General features: G+C 59.8%; 1 protein-coding gene across 5 annotated transcripts; it reads left to right on the top strand.

The window, feature by feature from the left end:
• The first annotated feature begins 602 nt into the window (after positions 1 to 602).
• Positions 603 to 23,362, top strand: USP21 (ubiquitin specific peptidase 21). 5 transcript variants are annotated; one of them, XM_074939145.1, is made up of 14 exons: positions 603 to 734; positions 4,192 to 4,285; positions 4,624 to 5,428; positions 7,596 to 7,655; positions 9,306 to 9,429; positions 10,142 to 10,253; positions 11,801 to 11,938; positions 12,572 to 12,636; positions 17,686 to 17,789; positions 18,754 to 18,840; positions 19,323 to 19,404; positions 19,967 to 20,074; positions 22,119 to 22,233; positions 23,126 to 23,362. In XM_074939145.1, the coding sequence occupies exons 2-14, from the start codon at positions 4,203 to 4,205 to the stop codon at positions 23,214 to 23,216; spliced, it is 1,974 nt and encodes a 657-aa protein (XP_074795246.1). In that variant the 5' UTR covers positions 603 to 734; positions 4,192 to 4,202; the 3' UTR covers positions 23,217 to 23,362. The 5 variants fall into 5 exon arrangements, with proteins under 5 accessions (XP_074795246.1, XP_074795247.1, XP_074795245.1 ...); XM_074939146.1 differs by having other exon boundaries at positions 681 to 786; positions 4,624 to 5,392; XM_074939144.1 differs by having other exon boundaries at positions 681 to 786.

The raw sequence follows: 23,362 nt of genomic DNA, 5'->3' as shown, positions 1-23,362 counted from the left end.
GGATGTGGTATGTCCCATACCCTCCCTTGCAGCACAGGGGTCCCCCCAGAGGATGTGGTATGTCCCATTCCCCCCCCCCAGCACAGGGGTCCCCCCCAGGGGATGTGGGATATCCCATTCCCCCCCCAGCACAGGGGTCCCCCCCAGGGGATGTGGTATGTCCCATTCCCCCCCCCCAGCACAGGGGTCCCCCCCAGGGGATGTGGGATATCCCATTCCCCCCCCAGCACAGGGGTCCCCCCAGGCCCAGGGGATGTGGTATATCCCGTTCCCCCCCCCAGCACAGGGGTCCCCCCCAGGGGATGTGGTATGTCCCATTCCCCCCCCCCAGCACAGGGGTCCCCCCCAGGGGATGTGGTATATCCCGTGCCCCCCAGCACAGGTGCTCCCCTCGCATGTCTCAGCCTAGGGGGGTGCTTTTGACGATAATCTGGTGCCAAAGTCCCCTTGGACAGCAGCCGCCGGAGCCTCGGCGACCCTACGATAACTTTCCCTGCCGGTGCTGCCGCCTCTTTGGGAGGGGGGAAGGACGCCGCTCTGCCTCCATGGCGACGGGCATGTGTCACTAGAGCAGGACGCTGACGCACGCGCAGACTAGGCCTAGAAGCAGAAGGCTGCGGATGGCGGCGCATGCGCCATGAGCCGACCGAAGTAGCTCGTAGCCGGGCAGCGGGGACAGAAACAAAGATGGCGGCTTCTGGTGCGGGAGTTGTTGCTATGGCGTCCTGCAGGAGGTAGGGCCTGACCCACCCCCCAGGGCCTCGGAGGGGGTGGGCACCCTCCATGGTATGTGGGGTTAGGGGGATTTCCTCGGGCTGTAGGGATGGGGGGCGAGGTATATAGGGGGGCTGTATATAGGGGTAACTCTATTGGGATTGGGGCCTGCCTATAGGGTGCAATGTATATGTGGGGGTTAGTCTATGGGGGTTGGGGCCTGCATATAGGGGATAATGTATGTATGGGAGGCTGTATATAGGGGGTTACTCTATAGGGGTTGGGGCCTCCACATGGGGGTGTAATGTGTATATGGGGGCTGTATATAGGGTGATTACTCTCTCTCTCTAGGGGCTGAGGGATGATGAGAGATGCCTCTGCATAGGGTTATGGAATGGTGTATGGGGGCTGGGGCTGTAGGGGGTCTCTAGGGAGCTGGAGGTCACATAGCGTAGATGTGGTTTGGGGGGTAGGGTGAGGGAAGGCTGGAATGATCAGTAGCTGGGCTCTGCACAAGGACACTGCCCTGCCCCTTGTACCTGGGTTCTCTCCCTTCAGGCAAGGGGCAGGCTGGCTGGCAGCAAGGGGTGTGTGAACTGGGTAGGATGAGGAGTGAGGGAGGTGAGTGTGGCTGGTGGGGGAACATCACAGAAAGTTTTGAAAATAAATTCTCTTTATTTGAGTGATCCGTACAGAGATTGCCTCAGGAGTTAAATGTCTTTGCTGTCTGGCGCTGTCTGTGGAAGTGCGGCCTGAAGAGACTACTGGTCCCAGTGAGCCATGCAGCATGGCCGCTTAGTTTGAGAGGGAGCACTGCATGCTGGGATCTGTAGTTGCAGTGGGCTGCACCCCTAGGTATAAGATGGAAGGCAGATGCAGCCTTCTCCATTTTTTACAAATTTTGGGCAGCCCTTGGGCTCCTGGCAACTTGACCAATGCCAAGCTCGGATGGGCAGAATCTGCACACTTCGCCATCCTACTTGCAAGGGGAAGTGTCGCTTTGGCTTTGACTGGCCAGCTGCTCTGAAGCCCTGGCCTGGTGTCCCAGTTCATGGCACTCCCTTGTGCTTTCCCTTTCTGAAATACCATATACTCTGTCTTGAGGCCATTGAGCAGTAGCAGGGGCCTGTGCTGGTTTTCCTGAAGCAAATCGCAAATGGATCATGCCCCTCTTATCTCAATGTGTATTGCGGGGATTTGCTACTGTGACACATTTGTGGCTTCCCAATTGCCATTATGCTGGACTGGTAGGAATTTCATGATGACATCAGGGATAGAAAAAACATAATCCTACTGCTCCAAAAGCATAGACCTCTGTTATTTGACTTAAAAGGGAATCTCAATCAGCTTTTAGCAGTATCAGGCTTATGGCACACAGCTGAGTAGGTCTGATTCCATCCAGAAGATGGCAACATTATGCATACACATTAGCCAGTTAATGACAGTGTACAGCAGGGTCCCCAATGAGGTGCCCGCCGGGGCATTTTTGTACGCCCGCCAGACACCCCGCCACCGCATTTCGGCGGCAACACTTCTTCCCGCTGCCGCTTTTCGCCCGCCACAGTCTTCTGGGAATAGCAATATGCTATTCCCACTAGAAAGGTTGGGGACCACTGGTGTACAGGATTGTGCCAATGGACCCTAATTAAGGCTTCTAGCTCTCTTCGATCCTGTATACCAAGTGTTCGCTGGCTTCATTATGTGTGGTCTGTGCCCTCTACTGTTCTGTGCTGGATGCCAGAAGGCAGGAATGGGCCAGTGCTCCTGTTCTAGAGAGTGGGAGTGCGGGAATCAGTAAGTTTCTTTGCCAGATACAAGCACTGCTTCTGGTTTTGAGCTCTGCATTGGCAAAGCCCAGCCCCTGCCAGAGGCGGTTGGTGGGAGTAACTGGCAACCCATGTCCTGACTAGTGACTCACCCTAATCACCTCTGTAGTTCAGTGCCTCACTCGCCCAAATCCCTCAGCTCAGCTGAGTGAGAGGTGAGGGGGTTTGACAGCAGCACCGTGTGGGGAAAAGTCTGAATGGAGAGTCTGGGAACCAGGCGGCCGGAGAGCAAACTGGGACTGCTAACGTGCCTTAGCCAAGCCATGGAGATACCCCTGTGGGAGAGGAGTCCGGTCACCAGGGCCCATTCAGCCCTTGGCCTCTCTGTCAGGCTGACACAAGGCACCCATTGAGCCCCCTAGTGGTGCAGGTTCCTGCTCAGTAATGGCAGGAAGATCACTGACTCCTTCTGCAGAGACCACCTAGCTCAGGGGTGGGCAAACTTTTTGGCCTGAGGGCCACATCTAGGGTGACCAGATGTCCCGATTTTATAGGGACAGTCCTGATATTTGGGGCTTTTTTTTTATATGGGCTCCTATTACCCCCCACCCTGTCCCGATTTTTCACACTTGATATCTGGTCACCCTAGCCACATTAGGATTCCAAAACTGTATGGAGGGCCAGGTAGGGAAGGCTGTGCCTCACCAAACAGCCTGGCCCCTGCCCCCCTCTGCCCCCATCCACCCCCTCCCAGCCTGGCAGGAGCTCACAGTCCCATCACCCAGAGCACTGACAGCACGGCAAGCTGAGGCTGCGAGGGAGGGGCCAGGGGCTAGCCTCCCTGGCTGGGTGTTCAAGGGCCAGGCAAGATGGTCTCACGGGCCAGAGTTTGCCCACCTCTGACCTAGCTGCAGTTAGCGGGCAAGGCCTCGGAGGGTATGTCGGCACTGTGATTAGACACTCGTGGCTGGCCTGTGCAGCTGACTCGAGCTCACAAGGCTTGGGCTAAGAGCTTGTTAACTGCGGTGTAGATGTTTGGGCTTGGGCTTCAGCCTCAGCTTTGGGTCTCTCTCACCTCGCAGGGTGCTAGAGCCAGGGCTCCAGTCCGAGCCTGAACATCTACACTGCAATTAAATAGCCCCTTAGCCTCAGTCAGCTGGCTCAGACTGGCTGGGGGTTTTAATTGCAGCATTACCCCTGCCTGGAGCTTGGTGGACTTGGCTGGAAGGCACCAGAGCCCATTAACTGTCTCCCTTGAAAACCTGCTGAAAGGGGAGTAAAAGGCCGTCTCAGGAGACTGTCCTTGAAGCAGAGCGGAAAGGGGGGTAGATGGCATGATGCTGCCTCTAGCTAGGCGCAGTCACTCCTGGCCCTGCTGTGTGAAGGTGCTGGTGCATTGTGGGATAGGGAAAGCCTGTGCCCAGCTTTCTCTCTTCACTAGCAGCATGACCTGTTTCCCTCCTGAGGAAGCCCTACCATTCCCGCCCAGGTGTGCAGTATCCTACTCTGTTGGGTGGAGTCCGATGGGGCCTGTCTCACTGCAGACCCTTCTTCCCTTTCCCTTGTGACACGGGCCAGTTTGAGCTGCTCTGGGCTGGGCTCTGTTGCCCAGCTACTTTTCAGAGGGTTTCCCAGAGATTCTCGTGGCCAGAAGTCTTGGATGAAACAGCCATGGGAGCCTGTGCCTGGATCATCCTGTCTTGTGTTCTAGGGCCTCAGCCAATGGGAATCTCCACCTGGACAGCCACCGTGGAGGGGTGTGAGCTTGGTGCTGGTGGGGAAGAGACGCTTGCAGCTTGTGAGAGGTACGTCCAGTTGTGCTGGCTCGGAGCCCCGGTCCTTGCAGCCCAGCATCTGTGCCTCAGCCGTGGCCAGCACCTGATGCTGCAGAGGAAGGTTTCCGCTTCCCATAATGTAGCTAGCCAGCTTCGAATTACAGAGAATCCACCCAGGCTACACAGGGAGTCGGCGCTGAAATCCAGGAGCCTGGTCTCCCATTCCCTTGTTGAACCCACCAGACCACACTGCCCTCCTGGAGCTGGCATTGGCAGCCTGGAGTCCTGCCTCCCAGTAGCTGAGCTCCGTTTGACTGACACTGGCTTTGACCCGCCGTGCTGACTCATCTTTCTCCCTTTCTCCCCAGGGTTCTCCTCTCCATTGTCTCTACGATGCCCCAGGCCTCTGAACACCGGGTCAGCCGGGCTAGAGAGCAGGTCATCACATCGCAGCCCAAGGCCACCGCCAAGCTCCTGAACGGACACCGGGCTGTGAGCCAGGAGCGCCACACCTCAGTCTCCCCTGCACTGGCCAATGGGCTCTCCATGGCTCCCAAGCTTCGCCCACTACCTCCCCGGCCCAGCCCACTGGACGATCGGGGGAAGAAGCAGGAGCTCGAAAGGGGCCGTGCTTCGAAGCGCAGCGACCAGCTGCGGGGCTCAGTGCCCCGGCGAGGGCCAGTGAAGGCAGACCATGCGGTCAAGGTGCCCAAGTCCCCACAGCCTGGCACCATGTCAGGCAGCGCCTCCTTCTCCATGCCATCAGGAGTGTTGCTGGTGGAACGAGACTCTGAGCGCAGGAGGAACAATCTCGCCCGCTCCAAGTCTATCAGCATTGGGGACCTGAGCCAGGCAGTGGGGCGAGGGGAGGAGTTGAGCATGGTGCTCAGCCGCTTGGTGCTCCGGGACCGCAGCCCACCGTGCAGCCAAAAGCTGGGCCTGGGGCCCTTGGCTCTCCAGCGGAGCTCCTCGCTCAGGAGGGTCAGTGTGTCTCCTGGGCTGGATGGGAGGCCTGCGGGCGCACTGCTCTCCGTCCGCACTGAGGGCTGCACCAGGACTCACACCCCCGATCCTCAGGTCTCCGAGTACTTGCACCCTCAGGATGTCCCAGCGGCTGGGAGCCCACCCCAGGGGAAGGTACCATCTCCAGCTCCAAGCAGGCCCGACAAGAAGGTGTCTGCTGTAATTGCTGTTTGACAACTACTGAGTGTGGCGGGTAGCACTCCGCGTTGCCATCCTCCCCGTGCTCTGCTCCCAGGCCTGCTGGGGTGGATGAGCCTCATTACTGCTGACTGCTAGAGAGTGGCAGTGCCTGGCCTGATGTCTGGGGGCTGCAATCTGGGGCTTCCTCATGGGGGAGGGGGGCGTTCTCCCATCTTGTCCCAGCCCTTACTTTCCACGGAGGAGTCTAGGCCGAAGGCTCCCCCGAGCCCTGGTGCTCTGTGGTTTTGCCCCAAGCTGCCCCCAGCCTCCTCGTTCCATGAGAACCCAGCACCTGTGTGTGGGATCCAGGGAAAATGAGCTTGTGGCCGCTGTGATTCCGGCTTCAACCTGCTGAGCAGGCAAGTCGAAAGCCAGCACCACCATGGACTCCCCCAGGTCTGCCCATCCAGCTGAGCACTCTGCCTCCCACATAACGAGAGACAGAGTTGCTGCTGTCAGAACGATACTGCCAGGAGGCAGAATAGCTGGGTGCACTGGGGTGGCGGGAGGGTGATGTGCCTCAGAAAGGTTGGCAGCTGGGACTTGGAGGTGGAGTGATTTTTCAAGTCCCTTGTCTGGCCATGCTTCTCCCAGGAGCATCCTTCCACCATACCATGTTTTCAGCATCCTACCTGCCCTCATGCACATGCAAGCCTGTGGGGACTGGACTGCATCAGAATTTAGTCACCGGGCCTTCAGGAAGTCTGGCGGGGGGGTCTCTGGCTCTGCTGAGCAGGAGCATGGCATGCCAGCAAGCAAGCAGTCCCAGCATGGGTGATATTCCTGAGGGTCCTGACTTGACATGCAGCAGCGACTTTGGCTGCTTCAGGAACTGCATCCAGCACTCCATCCGCTGGGGAGCCCTCTGGGTGGGAGGGGCGGAGAACCAGCTTATGGTTTCAGTGAAGCCATGTAGCTAGTGGTATTGCATGTGAAGTTAACAGATGCCCCGAGAATTGTTGGATTGCTCATCCAGGAGACTCAGGGATGTGTGCAGGGGGTGGGGTGGGGATGGTGGTGAGTGATATGCAAAACCACAGAGGTCATAGATGGCGAAGGCCCCTCAATCTCTCTGGCTACAACAGGTCTGATGTCCAAGGCTCTGTACCAGGTGATCAAAGTGTCCAAAACTGTCCAAATGCTCACTCAAATCTTGATCTACAGGCTTTGGGATTCCCCAGTGGCCTGACCCAGACCTTCCCCTCAGCCCCTGCCTGCAGCTCCTCTTTCCTAGCAAGAGAACCTCCCAGGTGTGTCCACCGGGCACCAGAAGTGTAATCTGTTCCTTTTAGGAAATCTCTTATGTAATCTGCCTGAGCACAGGCATGGGGCTGACCACTAGGCATGGCCTGCCACCCCATACAGGGCTAGCTGGCTGTGCGGAAGCTTGGCATGTTCCCACCTAGCAATCCAGTGGATTATGGCAGCCCTGAGACAGATTGGCCCAGGGTAGCTGGTTTCTTCCCCACCCCCATCCCCTCTAGGAGTGCGCTGTGCCTGCTGCATGGTCAGTGAGTGTTTGGTTGTATTTTCCTTCTCTGTTCCATGGTTCTTCAAACATCCATTGTCCCCAAAGTAGCTCTCCTTGCTAATTAATCCCACAGAGATGAGCCTCAAGCAGGGCCCGGAATAGCCAGGGGAAATCGGATCAGCTAATGAGCTGATGGTTTATAGAGGCAGAGGGAGGGCCCTGTGGTCCCTTCAGTTGGTGCTGTAGGGCAAGCTCAGCACTCCAGCTGCCCGCTCCTCCGAGCGGCAGGAGCCATGCCAGGCCTGCAGGGAGCTACCCTGGTGGAGCTGCCTCAAAAGCTGCACCGCACGTTGGCCAGCAAACGAGAGCTGCAGGGCAAGGGGGTGGATATCTCGGAGTCTGTGGTACACACGGCAGTGATGGGGCTGCTGCTGATGACCAGTGAGGTAATGCACCATGCTCTTCCTTCTGCTGGCTGTAGGCAGTGGGACACTTCCAGCCTCTGGGGGCCATGAGCTGGCTGTGTGTGCATGTGTGTGTAGAGGGAATGGGTTGGCTGTGTGTGGCCATCCTCCTGGCACAGACTCTTCCTGCTCATGCTAGAATTAGCTACTTCACGGTCCTTCTCCCAGGTGTTCATCCTGTCTCTCTCTCTCGTCTTCTCAGACACACCACACCCTCCTCCTGGGCTCTGGGCACATCGGACTCCGCAATCTTGGCAACACGGTAAGCACCTGGCGTTCGGTGCTGGGGAGGCCTGGGCAGCGGGAGCCCCCCCAACCCCCCCCAACACACACACATACTGGCGGGGCAGGCTGTCCTCCGTAGAAGGCTTTCTGAAAAGCCCATAGCCTGTGTTTGATGGTGTCAAAAATAGCAGTTGGTGCTTGGGAAAGTGTCTGGAGGGGCTGGAATTGGGAGGACTCGAGGTAGCGCGTCCTCCCTGCATTGCACCCCCCTGGTCCAGCCTGATTCTCCCTGTGCAGACCTCGTGGCAGTGTTCACACCAGGGCAAGATGACCGCAGCACCGTGGTGTTTCACACCTGCTTTGCACTCGTGTCAGTGATGCAAAGGGCAGAGAATGGAGACCTGGGCTGCCTGGATTCTACGTGACTGGGGTCATGATTCCCCGATGTGCCATGTGAGGGTGCCCCTTCCCGTGGGGGTGCCCTGCCACGGAGATCTGAGATCGCTGAGTGCTGTAGTTTCTCACATGAGTCTAATGTCATCATGGTCTATGTAACCTCCCCCAGTTGTCTCCCTTTCTCGGTGTTCCCGGGTCTGTCCCTTCCCTGAAGAGCGCCCTTGGAAGACTGTTCTCCCACTGCCACCATCTCTGAGCCAGCGCCTGCCTGCCTGCTTTCATCCTTGTGGGATTGGGAGTGCAGCAGCTTTCCCCAGCAGTGCAGATGGGCTCCCGGAGCCCTTGGGCTGGGACAGGCGGATGGGGGCGGTGGTCAGGGGCTGCGCCTGTTACCGCCAGCAGTGTGGTGGGCTGGAGCCTGCACATGCCAAACCAACGACCCCGTTGAGTCCAATCAAAGGGCCATGCCTGTGTTGCATGGAGGAGCCAGCAGTTGTGCTGTGAGTGGAGCTGACTCACCTGCAGCCACCTTTCCCACCCAGCTGTGGTTCCCCTTGCACCCCCTGGGCTTGTTGCCTCTGTGCTGTTCCCTGCAGCCCCAGTGCTGGAGGGCACTAAACCATCCCGGGCTGCACTGGGCCCTCTGCCCAAACCCTGCTGTGTCTAGCACAGTGTCACTGCTGTGTGTCAGAGGCCTTGTGCTGCTGATGGAGATTCTCCTATAGCCCAGGTTGCAGGGGTTTGGCTGAGCTGAGTTCTGCCTGTGTTGTCTGAGAGGCTCCAAGAGGCCCTCATGCAGCATTGAGCGGCAGCAGCTTGAGTCTAGCTTGGGAGGTGGTTGAGCAGCTGCACATGGCCAGTGACTCCGTCTTCCTGGTGGGGAGGTTGATCTCGAGGGACCCTCCTCCCCATCACCGATCTGCTTCACTGTGGGTGGCCTCCTCCTTTGGGAGCCCATCAGTGTCCCTGCTACATCTGCTGCCAGCCCGGTCTCTGCACAGTGGCAAGAGATGTGTGGCTTCAAGAGCGCCCTCTCGTGGCTGTTGGGATGGCCTGGTTAGGAGGGGGATGCTTGGAGCAGAGCTGGGCAGGGTGAGCTGACTGAGCGGGGTAACGGTGGGTCCCAGTGCCCATGTGCCTGCACTCTGTGGGCTTGCCGCTCTCCATGGCTCCTGTCCAGTAGGAACTACAGCCCCTCCTGTGCTGGCCAATCCCAGCTGCATGCAGAGGGCTGGGGGAGCTAGCACCTGGGGCGTGGGGCCCACCGTGACTGCCTGCCTGTGCCCTGCAGTGCTTCATGAACGCTGTGCTCCAGTGCCTGAGCAGCACCAAGCCCCTGCGTGACTACTGCCTGCGCAAGGAGTTCCTCCAGGAGCAGCCCAGCACCTCGCGGGCCCAGCAGGAGCTCACGGAAGGTAGGTGAGCCAGCCGGCTGCCTTCCTGCTGCTCCCCAGCCCTGCGCTCGCGCAGCCGGCTCGCTGCCCAGGAACTGCCTGGGTCCGGCTGCCATGGGAGCTAATCCCCGCCCCAGTGACCAGGGTTATGTAAGCACCCTGCCCAAGTGAGGCCAGTTGGAAAGTCTGTTACATAAAGAGCAGGGCCGAATACCCTGCCATGGCAGTGCTGACACTGTGCCCGGCATGGGAGCAGGCAGGGCACAGGTGTATGGAGGATGGGCCCATCTCCAGGCTCTGGAGCGCTGAGCATGTTCGTCTCACCTTGGGCACCGCAGGGCAAGGACAAGTCTGGAGGGCCAGCGCTAAGGTTGCGGGGGAGATCTTGGTGGCAGAGTCAGGAATAGGATCCAGGCATCCTGACTCCTCCTGGGCTCCGCCCACTGTCCTACGCTCCCTTTGACCCCATCTAGCTGTTCCTTCACCCCTCCCTGTCCCCCAGTCTGTGCCATGCGCAGCGGTTTGGGGGCAGTAATACCCTGTGGGTCTGGGGGTATTTCCTGCCTCTCCCCCCCGGGCTGCTCCAGCAGGGTCCAGTTGGAGACTGGCCCCTCCCCAGAGGCAGGGAATCCCGCTCCCCCGCCCCATGGCTGCCATGCCAGCTGGGGTGAGGGAGCTGGCTGTGGGGTGGTACAGGTGGGGTAACGTGGGATGGTGGCTTGTCTCCCCTCAGCATTTGCAGATGTCATCAGTTCCCTGTGGCACCCAGACTCCACTGAAGCTGTGGACCCTGGGCGGTTCAAAGCTGTCTTTCAGAAATACGTCCCGTCCTTCACAGGCTACAGGTGAGAGGGCTCCCTGTGGGCCCTGGACCTCTTCTCTCACAGCCATGGGCAGGGGCTGTCCCAGCGCACCATGGGATGCAGTCACCTCTGGGCAGAGTTTAGCGCCAGCATAGTGTGCATCTTGGAGGAACCGGTCCAGCCAGGGTGATCTCAGGTCTGTGCAGAGCACAGTGGGGCTTTCCCAGAGCCCTGGCAGGGTGATGTGCTGAGTAAGAGGGGGCCGACAGCAGCAGTGCTGGGGTCAGAGCTGCTAGGAAAGCCCCACTGCTGATGAACCTTGAGCATGGAGAGCTGTGGGGCCAGGGGAGGGGACCCTGAATGTGGACAGTCCTGGGTGGGAGAACTGAAGCCAGGGGAGGGACCCATTGTGTAGAGGGTCCTGGGGGGCAGGGCTGGGACTGGGGGAAGAGACCCAGTGTTTGGGGGGGCCTGGGGAGCAGGACTGGGGAAGGGGACCCAGTGTGTGGAGAGTGCAAGGGCTGGGGAAGGGGATGCAGTGTGTGGAGGGTGTTGGGGGGCAGGGCTGGGGATGCAGTGTGTGGAGGGGGCTGGGGATGCAGTGTGTGGAGGGTGTTGGGGGGCAGGGCTGGGGAAGGGGACCCGGTGTGTGGAGGGGGCTGGAGGCTAGGGCTGGGGCTGGGGACGCAGTGTGTGGAGGGTGGGGGTCAGGGCTGGGGAAGGGGATGCAGTGTGTGGAGGGTGTTGGGAGGCGGGGCTGTGGGAGGAGACCCAGTGTGCCGGGAGGCCTGGAGAACGGGGCTGTGGGAGAATACCCAGCGTGTGGAGGGTGCTGTGGGGCAGGGCTGGGGCTGGGAGAGGGGAAAGTGGAGGGTGCTTGGGGGTAGGGCTGGGGAAGGGGATCGAGTGTGTGGAGAGGGTACAGGGCTGGGGAACGGGATGCAGTGTGTGGAGGGTGTTGGGGGGCAGGGCTGGGGCCCCAGTGTGTGGAGCAGGCTGGGGCTGGGGATGCAGTATGTGGAGGGGGCTGGGGAAGGGGATGCAGTGTGTGGAGGGTTTTGGGAGGTGGGGCTGGGGGAGGGGACGCAGTGTGTGGAGGGGGCTGGAGGCTAGGGCTGGGGAAAGGGACGCAATGTGTGCAGGGTGCTGGGGCTGGGAATGCAGTGTGTGGAGGGGGCTGGGGCTGGGGAAGGGGATGCAGTGTGTGGAGGGGACTGGAGCTGGGGAAGGGCTCGGGGATGCAGTCTGTGGAGGGTGTTGGGAGGCGGGGCTGTGGGAGGAGACCCAGTGTGTGGAGGGTGCTGTGGGGCAGGGCTGGGGCTGGGAGAGGGGAAAGTGGAGGGTGCTGGGGGGTAGGGCTGGGGAAGGGGATCGAGTGTGTGGAGGGTGTTGGGGGACTGGGGGAGGGGACCGGGTGTATGGAGGGTGCTGGAGGCTAGGGCTGGGGAAGGGGACGCAACGTGTGCAGGGTGCGGGGGCTGGGAACACAGTGTGTGGAGGGGGTTGGGGCTGGGGAAGGGGACGCAGTGTGTGGAAGCTCTTGAAGGGCAGGGTTGGGCTGAGCCCTGACTGGCCGTTCTTGTCTCTAGCCAGCAGGACGCCCAGGAGTTCCTGAAGTTTTTCATGGACCGGCTGCATGTGGAGATCAACAGGAAGGGGCGCAAAACTCCCAGCATCCTCTCTGATACCAAATGGCCCTTGGTGCTAGAGGACTCGGACCCCCTGAGGTGAGCAGACTGAGCTGGTTGGGGGCTGCGACTCCCAGGGACGCAGCAAAATGTGGCTCATGTTGTGAGCTGGCCCTTGTAGCCCTGCACTGAGGGTCTGAAAGCAGCAGGACTGCCCCTGGCAAGAACTCCATCGCTGCGCGGCCGGAGCTGGTGGGGGCTCAAGGGGGCGGGAACCAGGCTGGTGTCCTGTCTGGGTCTAGTTAGTCTGACCTTGGCTTGGGCCCCGGGGACAGAAGCAGCGACAGCCCCAGGGCCAGCAGGCAGCTCTCGTGGATTTGCGGTGTCGGGTTCCCAGGCTCCCCTCCCAGCAGCTGCATTGTCGCCCAGGGTGGAGGGAGCCTGCGGCGAGAGCAAGGGGGCAGGTGGGGAGGAGATTGATAACAGCACATGGTCTGCTCTCAGCCGTGGGGCTGCTGGCTTGGGGCATGGGGGGGGGGGGAGGAGTTTGGGGAGTCTCAGCCCCCCCACCCCCCCCCCCAGCAGGATAAGAGCCCCCCAGGCACAACCCGGCCCCTGGCTGCCTCAGCAAAGGGGCTACAGAGAGCCCAGGCCTGAGTGTGGAGGGAGCTGCCCTTGGGGTTCCTCCCTCAGCAGCCCCCCACTATTGTCTCCCTCTTGGGTTTTTCCTAGTGATGACGAACGAGCCAACCAGATGTGGAAGCGCTACCTGGAGAGAGAGGACAGCAAGATAGTGGGTGAGCACAACTTCCCTGTCGGGTCCCCGGGCTGGGGGCTCTGATGGGCATATGGCCTTCCCTCCCCCATAGGCAGCATGTGACTCTTGCCTTTGGGGAGGCTGGGGGCGAGTGTCAGAAGTTCCCTAGAAGTGGGGGAGGGGTACTGCTGCCTGGACTGTGGCCCTGCCTCCCACTCCGCCCCAAGGCCCCGCCTGCACTCCACCCTCTCTCTGCCCCAAGGCCCCACTCCCACTCTGCCACCCCTGCTTGGCCTCTTCCCCCCCAGGCCCCCTGCTCCCCTACTGCTTGCTCCTCTCCTCCCCCTCTGCCTGCCCTTTGCGCCTGTCTGCTCCCTCCCCTGGAGAGGTGGGAGTGGCAGGCTGGGGGGAAGGGGGACTTGGGGAAAGAGGTGAAGCGAGGGCAAGGCCTTGCGGGGGCGGGGAAGAAGCACAGTGCCGGGGAGACCTGGGCAGGGGGAGGGGCAGAGCAGGGACGGGAAGAGGCACAGTGTGGGCAAGGCCACAGGGGAAGAGGCCAAGTGAGGCCTCAGGGTGGAGTGTGGGTGGCCCCCCCACTTCTCGGGAGCTTCCTCTTCTATACCCGCTGCCCATGCCCTCCCACCACGCAATCCCTCTGGCCCTACAGCTCAGGGCTCTGATGGAAGTGTAGCTCCACTCCCACCCCTCTGTCCCCTCTGCCTAGTCCCTCTAGGCCTGCTGGGGGCTCTGATGGAGGTATGGCTCCATGCCTGCCCCCATTCTCTCTGGGCCCATGGCTGTGGGGCTCTGATGGAGGTATGGCTCCATGCCCCCCTCTGGGCCCGCTGCTGGGGGCTGAGTCAGTGGAGACCCCTGGCTGGGACAGGCAGACTCTGCCAGGACTGTGTCTCCCTCCAGCCCCTTGTGCAAGATGGGGTTTGAGCTCCGCATGTGCCGGGGCTCTAAGTGCACAGCATCCTGTCCCTCCCTGGAGCAGGGTGATGGGCAGGGGAAGGCTGGATCTAACCAAGCCAGTAGAATTGCCCCAGATGGGCGTGAACGCTGGAGTGTTGCCCCTTTCCCAGGTGGCATGGGCAGGAGCCGAGCCCCTTGAGGGAGGAGAGAGCCACACACTTCCCCTTTCCCATCTCCAGCCCAGTCTGGCACGGAGTGGCATGTGACAATCCCTGTCAGTCACTGGTGACAGAGGCACTGGACAGTTCATAGAATCATAGAATATCAGGGTTGGAAGGGACCTCAGGAGGTCATCTAGTCCAACCCCCTGCTCAAAGCAGGACCAATCCCCAATTAAATCATCCCAGCCAGGGCTTTATCAAGCCTGACCTTAAAAACTTCTAAGGAAGGAGATTCTACCACCTCCCTAGGTAACGCATTCCAGTGTTTCACCACCCTCCTAGTGAAAAAGTTTTTCCTAATATCCAACCCAAACCTCCCCCGCTGCAACTTGAGACCATTACTCCTTGTCCTGTCGTCTTCTACCACTGAGAATAGTCTAGAACCATCCTCTTTGGAACCACCTCTCAGATAGTTGAAAGCAGCTATCAAATCCCCCCTCATTCTTCTCTTCTGCAGACTAAACAATCCCAGTTCCCTCAGCCTCTCCTCATAAGTCATGTGTTCCAGACCCCTAATCATTTTTGTTGCCCTTCACTGGACTCTCTCCAATTTATCCACATCCTTCTTGTAGTGTGGGGCCCAAAACTGGACACAGTACTCCAGATGAGGCCTCACCAATGTCGAATAGAGGGGAACAATCACGTCCCTCGATCTGCTCGCTATGCCCCTACTTATACATCCCAAAATGCCATTGGCCTTCTTGGCAACAAGGGCACACTGCTGACTCATATCCAGCTTCTCGTCCACTGTAACCCCTAGGTCCTTTTCCGCAGAACTGCTGCCTAGCCATTCGGTCCCTAGTCTGTAGCAGTGCATTGGGTTCTTCCGTCCTAAGTGCAGGACCCTGCATTTATCCTTATTGAACCTCATCAGGTTTCTTTTGGCCCAATCCTCCAATTTGTCCAGGTCCCTCTGTATCCTATCTCTGCCCTCCAACGTATCTACCACTCCTCCCAGTTTAGTATCATCCGCAAATTTGCTAAGAGTGCAATCCACACCATCCTCCAGATCATTTATGAAGATATTGAACAAAACCGGCCCCAGGACCGACCCCTGGGGCACTCCACTTGACACCGGCTGCCAACTAGACATGGAGCCATTGATCACTACCCATTGAGCCCGACAATCTAGCCAACTTTCTACCCACCTTATAGTACATTCATCCAGCCCATACTTCTTTAACTTGCTGACAAGAATACTGTGGGAGACCGTGTCAAAAGCTTTGCTAAAGTCAAGAAACAATACATCCACTGCTTTCCCTTCATCCACAGAATCAGTAATCTCATCATAGAAGGCGATTAGATTAGTCAGGCATGACCTACCCTTGGTGAATCCATGCTGACTGTTCCTGATCACTTTCCTCTCATGTAAGTGCTTCAGGATTGATTCCTTGAGGACCTGCTCCATGATTTTTCCGGGGACTGAGGTGAGGCTGACTGGCCTGTAGTTCCCAGGATCCTCCTTCTTCCCTTTTTTAAAGATTGGCACTACATTAGCCTTTTTCCAGTCATCCAGGACTTCCCCCGTTCGCCACGAGTTTTCAAAGATAATGGGCAATGGCTCTGCAATCACATCCGCCAATTCCTTTAGCACTCTTGGATGCAACTCGTCCGGCCCCATGGACTTGTGCATGTCCAGCTTTTCTAAATAGTCCCTAACCACCTCTTTCTCCACAGAGGGCTGGCCATCTACTCCCCATGTTGCGATGCCCCGCGCAGCAGTCTGGGAGCTGACCTTGTTAGTGAAGACAGAGGCAAAAAAAGCATTGAGCACATTAGCTTTTTCCACATCCTCTGTCACTAGGTTGCCTCCCTCATTCAGTAAGGGGCCCACACTTTCCTTGGCTTTCTTCTTGTTGCCAACATACCTGAAGAAACCCTTCTTGTTACTCTTGACATCTCTTGCTAGCTGCAGCTCCAGGTGCGATTTGGCCCTCCTGATTTCATTCCTACATGCCCGAGCAATATTTTTATACTCTTCCCTGGTCATATGTCCAACCTTCCACTTCTTGTAAGCTTCTTTTTTATGTTTAAGATCCGCTAGGATTTCACCATTAAGCCAAGCTGGTCGCCTGCCATATTTACTATTCTTTCGACTCATCAGGATGGTTTGTCCCTGTAACCTCAACAGGGATTCCTTGAAATACAGCCAGCTCTCCTGGACTCCCTTCCCCTTCATGTTAGTCCCCCAGGGGATCCTGGCCATCTGTTCCCTGAGGGAGTCGAAGTCTGCTTTCCTGAAGTCCAGGGTCCGTATCCTGCTGCTTACCTTTCTTCCCTGTGTCAGGATCCTGAACTCGACCATCTCATGGTCACTGCCTCCCAGATTCCCATCCACTTTTGCTTCCCCCACTAATTCTTCCCTGTTTGTGAGCAGCAGGTCAAGAAAAGCTCCCCCCCAGTTGGCTCGTCTAGCACTTGCACCAGGAAATTGTCCCCTACGCTTTCCAAAAACTTCCTGGATTGTCTATGCACCGCTGTATTGCTCTCCCAGCAAATATCAGGAAAATTAAAGTCACCCATGAGAACCAGGGCGTGCGATCTAGTAGCTTCTGCGAGTTGCTGGAAGAAAGCCTCATCCACCTCATCCCCCTGATCCGGTGGTCTATAGCAGACTCCCACCACTACATCACTCTTATTACTCACACTTCTAAACTTAATCCAGAGACACTTAGGTTTTTCCACAGTTTCGTACCGGAGCTCTGAGCAGTCATACTGCTCCCTTACATACAGTGCTACTCCCCCACCTTTTCTGCCCTGCCTGTCCTTCCTGAACAGTTTATAACCATCCATGACAGTACTCCAGTCATGTGAGTTATCCCACCAAGTCTCTGTTATTCCAATCACGTCATAATTCCCTGACATCACCAGGACCTCCAGTTCTCCCTGCTTGTTTCCAAGGCTTTGTGCATTCGTATATAAGCACTTGAGAGAACCTGCTGATCGCCCCTCATTCTCAGTATGAGGCAGGAGCCCTCCCATCACAGACGTTCCTGCCTGTGCTTCCTCCCGGTATCCCGTTTTCCCACTTACCTCAGGGCTTTGGTCTCCTTCCCCCAGTGAACCTAGTTTAAAGCCCTCCTTACTAGGTTAGCCAGCCTGCTCGCAAAGATGCTCTTCCCTCTCTTCGTAAGATGGAACCCGTCTCTGCCCAGCACTCCTCCTTCATGGAACACCATCCCATGGTCAAAGAATCCAAAGCCTTCTCTCCGACACCACCTGCGTAGCCATTCGTTGACTTCCACGATTCGACGGTCCCTGCCCTGGCCTTTTTCTTCCACGGGGAGGATGGATGAGAACACCACTTGCGCCTCAAACTCCTTTATCCTTCTTCCCAGAGCCACGTAGTCCGCAGTGATCCGCTCAAGGTCATTCTTGGCAGTATCATTGGTGCCCACGTGGAGAAGCAGGAAGGGGTAGCGATCCGAGGGCTTGATGAGTCTCGGCAGTCTCTCCGTCACATCGCGAATCTTAGCCCCTGGCAAGCAGCAGACTTCTCGGTTTTCCCGGTCAGGGCGGCAGATAGATGACTCAGTCCCCCGGAGGAGAGAGTCCCCGACCACCACCACCCGCCTCCTTCTCTTGGGAGTGGTGGTCGTGGAACCCCCAACCTCAGGACATCGCATCTCATGCCTTCCAACCAGCGGAGTCTCCTTCTGCTTTCTCCCCCCAGACATATCGTCTGGTCCACTCTCCGCAATGGTACCTGGTTCTCCGGTCACTGACACCCAGCGGCTCGGCGTGGTTTGGGCCCCTGGGTATGGCGGTGCTGGGGTGGCCATCTGGGCACTGGCGCTCACAGCTGCCTTGGAGCGAGGGGAGGAGCCACGTGTCCCCTTGGCTCCTGTCAGGGGTGTGCTCAATCCTACGTCAAGCTGGGCTGGCAGGGGGCACTGAGCAGGGGACGTGGGGTGGGGGAGACACGTGCTCACCCTGTCCCGTCTCCCTCCCAGATCTCTTCGTCGGCCAGCTGAAAAGCTGCCTCAAGTGTCAGGCCTGTGGCTACCGCTCCACCACCTTCGAAGTCTTCTGTGACCTCTCCCTCCCCATCCCAAAGGTAGGGGCTGTGGGGGCTGGGTCAGTCCATCCTGGCTGGGGTGCACGGGGAGAGACCCGCTGCCTTCTCTGTTCTAGTTCATCCCCTCTTTGGCAGCTGGATGCATGGGTGGCTGGTGAACCGGCCGTTGGGGAGACTAGCTCCCAGCCCCTTCCCTTCTGCCCAAGGCGCCACCCCTCACCCTCCCCTTTCCCCTCTCCCCCCGCAGGAGCCCAGAGCACCCCCACCCTGGCCTCCCCAGCCTCAGGCTGCCTGAGTGCCCCCAGACCCAGAGCTCCAGGAGGGCCCCAGCCCCCTGGGCGGAGCAGTCCCAGCCCCCTGAGCGTCAGGCAGCTTGGCCCCAGCCCCAGCGCGCCGGGCAGGCCGCAGCCCCGGAGTGCCGAATAGCGTGTTCCCAGCCCCAGCGTCAGCCGCCCCAAGTCCTGGCAGCACGCTGACATGCCCCAGCCCCAGCCAGCGTGGGCTACCAAAGAGTGGGAAGGAACTGCAGGAAGGGGTCTGGGGGCAGAGTGTGGGCGGGGCCACGCCAGGCTGATTGGGGAGGTACAGCCTCCTCCAGCCTATGATACCAGCCGCCCATGATTGGATGCCATAGCGCCACCCTGGCCTGGGGACTGTGCGGGGGGCCATGCTTCCTGCCAGCCAGCGAGGGTTGTGTGTGTGCGACCAGTCCCCTGCTGCAGCCTCCCTGAGCTCCCTGCGCCCTGGCACACCTGCTGCCCCTCCTTGTTCCTGGAGCAGCGCAGGGCTGCCCCCTCTTTGCCCATTCAGAGTGACGAGCTGAGCCAGCCTCACGCAGACAGTGCTCCAGGCCTCCCTGAGATTGGGGTTGAGCCCCCTCCCTGGTCTGTGTCCCTCCCCTCCACGCAAGGGCAGAGCCTGACTGCACGCTCCCCTCCCTGTCAGGGCTGAGCTCCCTCCCCTCCTCTGACCCCCTGCACCCCTCCCCTGCTTTCCCTTGCAGAAGGGCTTTGCCGGGGGGAAGGTCTCTCTCCTCGACTGCTTCAGTCTTTTCACCAAGGAGGAGGAGCTGGATTCCGAGAACGCTCCGGTAAGGGAAGGGCCAGAGGCCCCACCGCATGCAGTGCATAGGGATGGGCCATTGCCCTGCTGTGCTTGCGGGGCCTTGACCGCTCCATCCCACAGGGCTGTGAGGGACATCCCATATGGGGTGGGGCACTAGGAGCTGGACCAGGTCAGGCTGCAGAGGGCTCCAGCATCACTACCGCCTCTGCAGGGCAGTAACTGGGCAGCACCAGCTGGGGTGCTTGGAGGCTGAGATCCAGGCAGAGGGGGGCATGACGGGGAAGCGGGGGGAGCAGGGAGGGATGGTAGGAGGCTGCTTGGAGCCTTGACATCAAAGCAACGGGAGACTGCAGCTCATGCAGGGACGTGGGAGGGCAGCTGGCAGTGGCGTAACTGAGGCAGGAGGCTCTGGGCCCGGCTGTGCCAGCCACAGCGGGGCTGGAGCAGTCAGCATAGCTTGGCCTCCTCCCCTGCGCACTCTGAGCTAGGCTGTCCTGTGCCTTGGAGCAGGTCTGTGACAAGTGTCGGCAGAGGACAAGAAGCACCAAGAAACTAACCATTCAGCGCTTCCCCCGCATCCTAGTGCTGCGTATCCTGTCTGTTGTGGCGTGGGAGTGCTCTGGGGGGAAGGGGGCGAAGACTTTTGCCTTTGGGTGGCCCATTCAGCCCTGGCTTGACCCTGCTCAGCATCTGGGGACATTGGGATTAGCTTGGGTTTTCCTGTTGAGGTGCGACTCATTCAGTACTGGCCATTGCTGGCCCCATGGCCCAGAGGCCTGGCCTGGCCCGGCCCAGCACGCGCTGTTCCGCAGCCTGCGTCTGGCTGAGCTTCCTGACAATGTCCCAGCACTGGAGGGGTCGGGGCTCATAGTGCAGGACACAGCAAACGAGGAAAGTTTGGCAGCCTTGGTAGAGCCTGTGTGGCAGACGTCTGCTCGGTGCCTGGCTGGGATCCGTGGCCCAGGTAGCTGCGGGTGTGTCCCTGGCACTGGCAGCATGTGGTGTAGAGAGGGATGTGCCGGATCCTGAGGGGCTGGGCTAGCACAAGTTCCTGCAGGCTACAAGCCATCTTCCCCATCAGGACAGAGGCCACCCCTACCTCTTGGTCCCCTTGCCTGTTACCTCCCTTAACCGGCCACTTCCCTGGCCAGACCTGAACAGGTTCTCCACCACCCGGTACTCCATCAAGAAATGCTCTGTCTTCGTGGACTTCCCTCTGCAGCGACTTAACCTGAAGGAGTTTGCCAGTGAGAAGGCTGGTAGGTGTCCTGACACCAGCCCACCCGGCATGTCCAGCACTCTCCTTCCAAGCCATGCCTTGCAGGGCCCTGGCTGGGGTGGGGAGCACACTGGCTCCTGACCTTGTTCTTGGGGAGGGAGACTCTCACATTGTTCGACCAGCTGCTGCAGGCGTTGGCCCCAAAACGCCTTGGCCGGCAGGCCCCTGGGGTGGCTCCCGTGGGGCGCAGAGCAGGGCTGAAAGGGCTAACAGCCTGCAGCGAATAGCCCGCACCTGGCCCACGCCCTGGGCTGGTGCTATTGGCATGTGCAGTGGAGAGGGCCCTGGGGAGGGGCTGAAGGGAGCAAGGAGCGGGTGGGGCCCTGGGGAGGGGGGGGCTGAAGGGAGCGGGTGGGGCCCTGGTGAGGGGGGGAGAGAGGGGCTGAAGGGAATGGGGAGCGGGTGGGGCCCTGGTGAGGGGGGGAGAGAGGGGCTGAAGGGAATGGGGAGCGGGTGGGGCCCTGGTGAGGGGGGGAGAGAGGGGCTGAAGGGAATGGGGAGCGGGTGGGGCCCTGGTGAGGGGGGGAGAGAGGGGCTGAAGGGAATGGGGAGCGGGTGGGGCCCTGGTGAGGGGGGGAGAGAGGGGCTGAAGGGAATGGGGAGCGGGTGGGCAGGTGGGGCCCCGGTGAGGGGGGGAGAGGGGCTGAAGGGAGCGCGGGAGTGGGCATGGCCCTGGTGAGGGGGAGGGTGGGGCGGAAGGGAGCAGGTGGGGCCCTGGTGGTGGGGGGAGAGAGGGGCTGAAGGGAGTGCGGGCATGGGCATGGCCCTGGTGAGGGGGAGGGGCTGAAGGGAATAGGGTGGGGGTGGTTCAATGGAAGTGTTTGCCAAGGGGCTCTGGGGGATGGACTCAGCTGCCCAGGCCAAATCCAGCCAGTTCAACGCCGTTTCCTAGGAGCTGGGTGGGTTCTGGGGGACCCAGCTCCCTGCGCTCTGAGCATCCTCCTTAGGGCTCTGCTAACGCCCAGGGAGGGACTCCCTGCACTGCTGCTGGCAGCTCACTCTGGTTGGACCTGGATCAAGGATCCTGCCACTCGCTGGGAGTGGTGCTGAGCAGACAGGCAGTGCTCCCCACAGCACCCCCTAGAGGAGTAGAGCATCTTCCTTCCCTTTCTGGGGGTGGGGAAACTGAGGCACGGGGGGGGCTGCGGCTTACCCAAAGCTGCAGAAGAACTCTGTTGGAGCCAAGGTTAAAACCCAGATATTCTGGCTCCCTGGCCTGTGCTCAGTCCACACTTTTCCCAGAACCACCATCCTGGGCTGAGAATCTGGGACTGCAAGTGGGTGCAGCCGGGCATGGGGCAGAGGGGCAGTGTGTCAGCCAGGCTCCGAGGGGGCAGGCTTGGCTTGGCTGCCCCAAGGGCATGGCATTTTGACCCCTGCTAGCTCTGCTAGCTGGGCCTAGCTTTGCAGAAGGCTGAGGCAGATTGCCAGGGAAGGGGATGTCTCACCTTCCACCTAGAGCGAGGCTGGAACGCAGCCAGGAACTGCTCTACACACACAGGGAGTGGGTCAGGGTGGCCTCCCTCCATGGCAAGGGCTCTGGGGGCAAGCAAGGGGGTTCGCTGTAACCTGCACAGATAGAGTTTGGGGGGAAAGTGCTGGTTGATCACTACACAGAGAGGGCTCTGGGGTTTGGGAGGATGCTGGGGCTGCATGTCAAGGGCTCTGGGGGACAAGCAAGGGGGTTTACTGCCTGGAAAGGGCTCTTGGGGAGTAAGAGTGCCAGGGGGGTGGCTGTGTGGAGAAGGCTGTGGAGGGTAGGGGTGTAAATACTGTTTTAAAAGTTAACCGTTTAAACTATTAACAATTTTTTTGTTTAAATGGTTCACTGATTGAGTGGCTGGGGCTGCTCCAGATGGGCAGCGCGGGGCCACTGGTGCTGCCTGGTGCCGGGATTTGCATGGAGAAGGCTCTGGGGGAGTGGTGAGGGCGCTGGGGACCTGGGAGAGTGGTGAGGGCTTTGGGGAAGCTGGGGGAATGCCCGGGGGTTGCGTGACCAGACCTGAGCCATTTGTGTGTTGCAGGGAGCCCGGTGTATAACCTCTACGCCCTGTGCAATCACTCGGGCAGCGTGCACTATGGTCACTACACCGCCTTCTGCAGGGACCAGTCCGGCTGGCGGGTCTACAACGATTCCCGGTATGTGGGGGGCAGGGCGCTCCTGCAGCCATGGCACTGGGGTCCTCCAGGCTGGGTGCAGGGTGAGACCTTGAACCCCTAGAGGAGGCCAGTGGGCCAATAGGTGCGGGTCCATGTCTGAATGTGATACTGTGACGTGCTGCAAGGGCTCCCCAAGGGGGAGGGTCCAGCCCTGGCACAGTGGGGTCCTGTGCCCATTGTGCACTCCTAGACCCTGCACCGATGACAGGCGTTCCTGGAAGGGACTGGTGCCCTTGGCCTTGGCGCCCCGTGACTCTATCCCAGATGGAGGCAGTGGGGCAGGCAGGTTCCGTGCTGCCCTCTCAGGAAGCCTGGCAGCCTGCGGTGACGGCAGCAAGGAGAGGCCCCCCAAGGCCTAATGAACACACGCTGTTTGTGTGCAGGCTCTCCAGCCTGAGACCCCAGAATGCACCTGGCCAGCTGCACCTGGAATCCTGGGGAAATGTGAGGAAGGGCCCAGCGCCCTGGGCTGTGCCCAGTGTGGGCTGCAGGTGGTCTGGACTGTGCCTCTCACAGCCCTGCCCTTCCCCCTTGGCCTGCCCCAGGGCTTCCCCTTGCCTGCCGGCTGGCTCCAGTGAGCCAGTGCACCATGGAGAGAGAGAGCAGAGCAGCTTCGCTCTGAACTGCTCTGAAAGCTGAGAAGCCCCTGCCCTGGGGCCAGCCAGACCCGTGCCCTGGGCAGTGATGGAGCACAGTACTGCTGTGTGGCAGGAGTGCTGCCAGGGTAGCGGCTGGGATTGGAGCTTTCGCTGGCGCTTTGGCTTAGCCTGCAATGCGTGGCCCTGGCCCTAGGGGGAAGCCAGGTGTGGAGGCTGGGTGGGCGCTGGTGGGCCAGGCCGGGTGCGGAGCTAATGCCATCTCCTCCCTGCAGCGTGTCCCCGCTCAGCGAGAACCAGGTGCCATCTAGTGAGGGCTATGTGCTCTTCTATGAGCTGGACGACCATCATGGGAAGAAACAATGAAGTCTTGGACCCTGGCACCTGTGCCACAACCCTCTTACCTCAGAGACTGAGCCCAGCTCTCGGGGATCCTCAGCCCCCCACAGGCCTGGAGGCAGTGTGGGGGATGAGCAGCCCACCTGCTCACCGGTGCCTGGGGGAGGATGGGA

Source organism: Natator depressus, chromosome 24 (assembly GCF_965152275.1).
Source record: "Natator depressus isolate rNatDep1 chromosome 24, rNatDep2.hap1, whole genome shotgun sequence".
In the NCBI taxonomy this organism is placed as follows: Eukaryota; Metazoa; Chordata; order Testudines; family Cheloniidae; genus Natator; species Natator depressus.
The sequence above is the reverse complement of the archived record's forward strand: the minus strand, read 5'-3'. Positions and strand labels throughout refer to the sequence as shown.

Excerpts from the sequence above, each read along its gene's own strand:
- USP21 (XM_074939142.1), top strand. The coding sequence starts at position 4,152 with ATGGGAGCCTGTGCCTGGATCATCCTGTCTTGTGTTCTAGGGCCTCAG. Across the intron at positions 9,430-10,141 it reads CCAGCAGGAGCTCACGGAAG|CATTTGCAGATGTCATCAGT; the intron begins GTAGGTGAGCCA and ends GTCTCCCCTCAG. Across the intron at positions 18,841-19,322 it reads TGGATTCCGAGAACGCTCCG|CAGGTCTGTGACAAGTGTCG; the intron begins GTAAGGGAAGGG and ends TGTGCCTTGGAG.